General features: G+C 60.7%; 3 protein-coding genes across 3 annotated transcripts in view; 2 read left to right on the forward strand and 1 right to left on the reverse strand.

The window, feature by feature from the left end:
• Window positions 1–47: 47 nt before the first annotated feature.
• Window positions 48–2876, forward strand: H696_02466 (hypothetical protein). Its single transcript, XM_009496377.1, has 3 exons — window positions 48–177; window positions 269–1261; window positions 1366–2876. Exons 2-3 carry the CDS (start codon window positions 480–482, stop codon window positions 2537–2539), a joined length of 1956 nt encoding a protein of 651 aa, XP_009494652.1. The 5' UTR covers window positions 48–177; window positions 269–479; the 3' UTR covers window positions 2540–2876.
• A 95-nt stretch (window positions 2877–2971) lies between these two features.
• Window positions 2972–4903, reverse strand: H696_02467 (hypothetical protein). Its single transcript, XM_009496378.1, has 7 exons — window positions 4652–4903; window positions 4509–4572; window positions 4302–4404; window positions 3900–4182; window positions 3645–3718; window positions 3463–3574; window positions 2972–3338 (listed from the first exon to the last, which is right to left on the reverse strand). Exons 1-7 carry the CDS (start codon window positions 4760–4762, stop codon window positions 3093–3095), a joined length of 993 nt encoding a protein of 330 aa, XP_009494653.1. The 5' UTR covers window positions 4763–4903; the 3' UTR covers window positions 2972–3092.
• A 630-nt stretch (window positions 4904–5533) lies between these two features.
• Window positions 5534–5911, forward strand: part of H696_02468 (hypothetical protein) — a 1133-nt gene continuing 755 nt past the window's right edge. Inside the window, exon 1 of the mRNA XM_009496379.1 lies at window positions 5534–5589. The gene's annotated coding sequence lies outside the window, so the exon portion shown is untranslated. The remainder of the gene's footprint in view (window positions 5590–5911) is intronic.

A 5911-nucleotide genomic window follows, 5' to 3' on the forward strand; every position in this document is an offset into this window, starting at 1 on the left:
CCCGCCGCAACCAACCCCCTACTCACTTTGCCATTGCCCTCCTCCATCCTCCCCAAGCCTCCTCCCTCCACCTAGCCCAGCCCCACCTCACCTAGCACGCGATACGGCCACAAAGTGAGTCTTGTCCCTTGCTTCCTCTCCTCCTACTTGCCCTTTCCTCGGCTTTTTTTTCCCCACGTACGCGACACTCCACCTTTCGCCATCATGCGCCTGAGAGGGATACCTCGGCCTTGGAAGCTAACTTTGCCCCTCCCCTGGCGCTCGGAAGCCCTGCGCGATTTCTCGCCAGCAGCATCCAATGTCCTCATAGCACAGGCAGGACCTCCCTCCCTCCGCTCTCTGATCTTCACACCAACACACACACACACACACACAGATCCACACTCGGGCAAGACCCTCCGCGCGTCCTCCCTCCCCTCCCCTCTCCTTGCCTGCTCTCTCTCCCTACCCATTTCCCATCCCCACCTTCGACCATACCAATGTCCTCTGCAACAATTGGCTCTCGGGAACCTGGGCCGGTCCCTAGCTCCATGGCCACACCTTTCCCCATGGCGGCAAAGGCCCACTTTTTTGTCTATGTTGTCATGGCCGCCCTGCTCTACATCCTCCTTCCTCGGCAGGTGTCCTTCATGCTTATCGGCCTTTGGACCATGCATTCAGCGCGCACCATTGCCGACATTGTGGCCGATGAGAGGGAGTTGCAGCTCTGCTCTTCGCCTCCAAAGGCCTATGGAACTCCCGCATCCCCGATGGCCATGGCCACCCCGGGCGCCGAGGATCCAGCCGTGCCTCCCGCCCTGGCGCCAATTCCTTCGGCCCTTCCGGAGGTCTCTTCAGCCGATGCTGCCAATGTCGCCGCTTCGACCGGGCCTACCTCTGCACTGGGCGACTCCTTGGCTCCGGCGCTGGGCGACGTCTCGGTGAATACTCCCCCCCAGAAGGACAAAGCAAAGAAGAAGGCCAAAGCCGCGGCACTTGACCCAAACTTGTCGCCAGCACTGTCATCACTCCAGCTGGCCTCCAATGCGGCCGATGCTGCCACCGCCGTGCTGGCCCTTCGACCGGCCGATGTGCTTCCCCACTTTGAGTCGCTCCCATCCGACCCAGTGCTCCGTGTCCGAGAGCGCACGCTGCCGGTGGTCACTTCCTCGGACCTTGTGCTGGATGCCTCCAGCCCGACCCTCGCCTCCTCCAGCACGGCTCCTGTCACGCTCGCCGCCGATGATGATGGTCATCCGGTGCAGCATAATGACACCTTTCAGTATGTTGCCCACTAGTATGCAGCCTTTCAGTTGGCCTCTTTCTCTTTCATCGCCGAGTTTCCGGTTTCTGATCCGCTCCCTTCCTCCCCCCTCCCTTTCCTAGTCGTACTCAGGTTAAGGAGCATGGTGAGAAGATCGTTGTCCAATCGATTGCCCATGTGGTAGCCAGCGCCAACATTGAGCGAGTCATCTCCTCCGACAGCATCCCCAACATGGCCCGGTCCACGCCTCCCGGCTCTGCTGGTGCCTCTCTCCCCGGCCCGGCTCCCGTTCCCCATCAGCCATCTCCTCTTGCCCAGGCCGTCAGTGTTCCAGCAGCTGAGCCCGACGAGATTTGCGTGGACATTGCCTCCGAGCCGGGCTCGCGGCGGCGTTCTTCCTCCATGCGACGCAGCTTGACGCCTCGCCCATCTATTTCAGCGAGTGCCACTGCCTCTGCCGCTCAGGCTCCCACTGCGACGGTCCCGGCTCCGACTCCGGTTCCAGCTCCGGCCCCGGCTCCGGCCCCGGCCCCGGCCCTCACTCCGACAGACTTGGCCGCTCCGTCAGTCGCCTGTCCCACAAGTGCGGCAGCTGCAGCTGCCCTTCTTGCGACCAGCCAAGCCAATGTCTCGGCTTCAGAGGATTTGCACGCGGTCCAGCGCCAGCGCGAGCGCGATTCCACGGCCATCCTCTACGTTTGTACCAAGTGCCGGTACTCGGTGAATCAGCACATGTCCAACCACACCGCTCAAGTGGCTGACATTGAGGATCTAGCCCGGCCCTTTACCACCGGTCGTTGCTTGCTAAACCATGTGCAGGACATGCGCGATCGCTTTATCGCTGATCGTGATGCCCGACTTCGGCGCCTTCGCGGCTGTGGAGACACCAGCTGCACCGTCCCTGTGGGGGATTTGTCCTCGGAGGCAGTGGACGCATCTGCCACCGGTGCTGCCACTTCCGCCTCATCAGGAACCGATGCTGGTCCCCTGTCACCGGAGCAGCAGGCTGCCATTGATGCCCTTGGGCCGGACCTCCGACGCCTGCGTGTTGTTGAGTCGCCCTGCTTGAGCACCTGCTACCGCTCGAATGCCGTGGCCTTCGAGGCTCCCGGCAAGTACTCCTACCAATTTGGCGATCTCAACCCGCTGACCGCGGCACCGGATTTGCTGGAGTTCGCCAAGCTCTACCTCCAACAGGGGACTGGCTACACCAAAACTCGGTCCCGGCCACTGCAGCTCCGCGCCAATATCCTGGCCCGGATTCCTCCGCGCACCGAACTTCAATGGGATGACTGAGTCGCGGGAAAAGGACGGGGGCGGGGGGAGCCAGCCCTGCACACATGCATTTCCGTTCCCCTATTTCCCGGCCATCTCTCCCCCTCCCCTCTACCCCCTCCTCACTCCTGGCCCTTGCCATGCCGTACCTTGCCCTTGTTTACATCCTATTGCGTTGCCCGCGTGTGCTCGCACTCTGTCCTTGAGTTTCCCTCCTCCATATGCCTAGCCCCTCTCATGTAGATTCCCGAGCCCTCATTTGCTCGACTGGCCGAGGTGTGGGCATATCCCTCCTCTCTTCTTTGGAATAGACCTTGCTTAGCCTTCCCCCGAGGGCTAATGCCCTTATCCATCTGCCAAAGTCACCTCATTGGTTATCTCTATCTACTATCGCTCTCTGTCCCCTCTCTGCCCTCTCCGAACACACACACACACACACACACACACGCCTGATGGAAGAATGCTCAAGAAAGGGGCATAGTGTACATTTTGAAGTAGGAAAGTGACCTTGCGCGCACATGAGAAACGGCCAAAGGGGTGCGCTCCGGCGGGTCAGGGCGGCGAGAAAAGACGCCTACACAATCTGATCCAGCTCCTGAGCATAGGCCAGGGTAGCGAAGAGCAGATCAGCGCTGGGGCCGAACAAACCACCCTGGGACTGCTGGTCGGAGTCCTTGGCATTGTCGGAATCCACCTGCATCACATCACCAATGAGGGAGGACTTGGAGGCGCCGAAGTTCTGGCTCGCCATCGTGCTGCAAGAGGCCACCGCCTCGGGGAAGCAGTACTTCTGCCCACAGGGGGACACACGCCAGCCGCGCTGTCAAAGGCACAAGGAGGAAGAGGGGAACAGGTGAGAAGAGGGGCGCGGGGGGAGGGGGGCGAGAGAGGGAAGGAGGCAAGAAACACAGGCATCATCGGGAGCACAGGAAATGAATACACACCTGAGAGGCGAACTGGTCAAGGTCTGCCTTGGAATGAAGCTGCAGGAGACGACCGGCGGCATCAATCTTGAGAGGTGCATACGCGGTTTCGATACCGGTGGCAATCTCGGCACTGTGCGTGAAGATGGTGTTAGAGGAAAAGAGCCCCAGCGCCTGGTGGTGGCATATTGAGTGACACATACCGAACAGTGTTGGAGAGAACGGTGAACAGGCCGGCAGCGTCGCTGCTCTGGTTGGAACTGACCTCCTTAAGAACCTGCGCGCAGGGCACCAGCAAAAGGCAGAAGAGAGAGAGAAAGGGGGGGGGGGGGGGGGACGAGCAATCGGTCAGACACCAAGAACGGGAACTTGGCACATGGGTGGGCATTCATGCACAGGGATCCGCGACAGGGGGTGCGCATGCAGCAAGATATCATTGGAAATGATTGGGTGCGCACCTTGTTGTATGCTCCACCCGATAGCCAGCGCTCCAGCTGGGCAACGTAGCCCACCTCCGGACCGTAGTCGGCAATCAGATCGGAATCGGCCTCGGCGGAGAGAGTCGATCCACCAATGTGCTGGCTAGAATCGACGGCCGACATATGGACATCGGTCGGGGTCTTCTCCGGCTTGTCGAGACGGGCCAGAGCCGCATGGAAATCGGCCATCCGGTTCTCCGTCAGCAGGAAAAGCAGGTGCAGGGCCAGCAAGTGGCCTTGGCGGTTGGAAGCTGGCGAAGTCCTAAGAACGAGGCCAAAGGTGAAGGAGAGGGAGGGAGAGGGAGGGAGAGAGACCATGTCGTGAAGAAGATGTTAGTTTGCTGATAAGATCAGACTCCGTGCATGGGGAGTGTATCGCACCCGCAGCGGGGGTAGAGCGTGGAAACCTGGAAGAAGAGACGCTCGAAAGTGGCGAAGTCCGAAGACCGGGCCGCCAGCAGCGCGGCCATCTCCCAGACATCACCTAAACGGCCGGACAGCAGGAGCCGAGGGGAAGGTATGAGTCAAAAAGGTGGATGGATGTTGAGGCGAGGCAATGAACAGTCCGGCTATGGTGGCAAGACGCACGGGCCATGATCAGCGAGGGGGTGTCACGATGGGCAAGCCCCATGACAATCGGGGCCAGGGCCACCTGTCGGGCATTCAAACACAAAGGTCAGTGTGCCAGGTGGAGACAGGGCAAGGGGAGCAAAAAGGCATCGAGAACGAACCCGAAGTTCGGTCAGGGGAGCGACCGCGGCATCAATGGCACCAGCGTTGAAGGCGCTCTGCAACGCAGCGTAGCTGGCCTGAAGCTTGGAAGTGTCCACGGGAGCGGCCATTGTGTGTTCGTGGGGAAAGATGCGAGCGTGCTCCAAACAAATGGATGCCTAGTGCGAGCAGTTGATGAAGGTAAAGAGAGAGGGGGGGGGGCGGATAAACACGAGGTGAAAGGGGGGAAGAGAGGGAGAGGGATGGAAATGGAGAGGGCCTACCCGGCTCGTGGGCGATCGGCCGAGCCACTGGCGACGGAAAAAGGTCCCTCAGTGCCGATAGAAGGTTAGATCGGAGCGATGCATGAGGTGTGTCTCCTCAGCAGAGTGTGCCTACGGGCACCGCATCCCATCGGAGGCAAACAACATGCCACGACAGGGGAGATAGGGGCGAAAGAGACGCTAACTGTGCCCCCGGCATCAGTGCCCTGGTGCCGTATAGCCAGACCAACGGCCGAAGGGGGGGGGGGTCAGGGCGAGGGGCGCGGCAGGGCCACACCTGACTAGACAAAGCCCCAGGGGACACGCCGGGTGACAGGGGAGATCGCCGCCAAGAAATCGAACCAGCCAGAATGGTTAGAGAGAGACCCCTCAAGCATGTCTCCTGTGGACCCAGCACTGCCGCTCGCCCCCTCCCGCGAAAGGGCCGAGGATGATGCACCAGAAGAAGATCAAGAAGGACACAAGGGCGCGGGCGCAGAGAGAACGACGCAACAGAGAGAGGACAGTGACGTATGGTCTTGTGATTTACGTTCACGGGACCACCCGTGACCAGGCAATGCTGTTGCTCGGCCGCCTATAAAACACTCTCTCGTTCCCCACTGCGGACCAGGGCGACGCCCACCACCACGGAAGAAATCCCCAGCCCCCTCTTGCTTGTTTTTTTCTCCCTCCACGTATCTTCTCCTTCTTTCTCTCTCTCTCTCCCCCCCACCCTTGTCTCCTCCCACGCCTCCATTCTTTCCTTCCTCCGCACGCGCCCTCTCCCTCGATCTCGCGCTTTCCACACCCACACATCCACCCACCCAAACAACCAGCCGTCTCTGGACCCGTCCGCCATGTTGGGCTGCCTCCTGCTCAGATGGCCCCAGGGAGTCGCCACCAGTTGAGACCTCTGCGAGGGAACGAGAAGGCGACGCATTTGCTCTACCTCCTCCCTTCCTGGGGGAAGGAAGGGGACTGCTCCCTTGCCCGATTTGCTGGCGCATCCCCCCCCCC

This window comes from Fonticula alba (assembly GCF_000388065.1).
Source record: "Fonticula alba strain ATCC 38817 unplaced genomic scaffold supercont2.3, whole genome shotgun sequence".
Taxonomy (NCBI): Eukaryota; order Rotosphaerida; family Fonticulaceae; genus Fonticula; species Fonticula alba.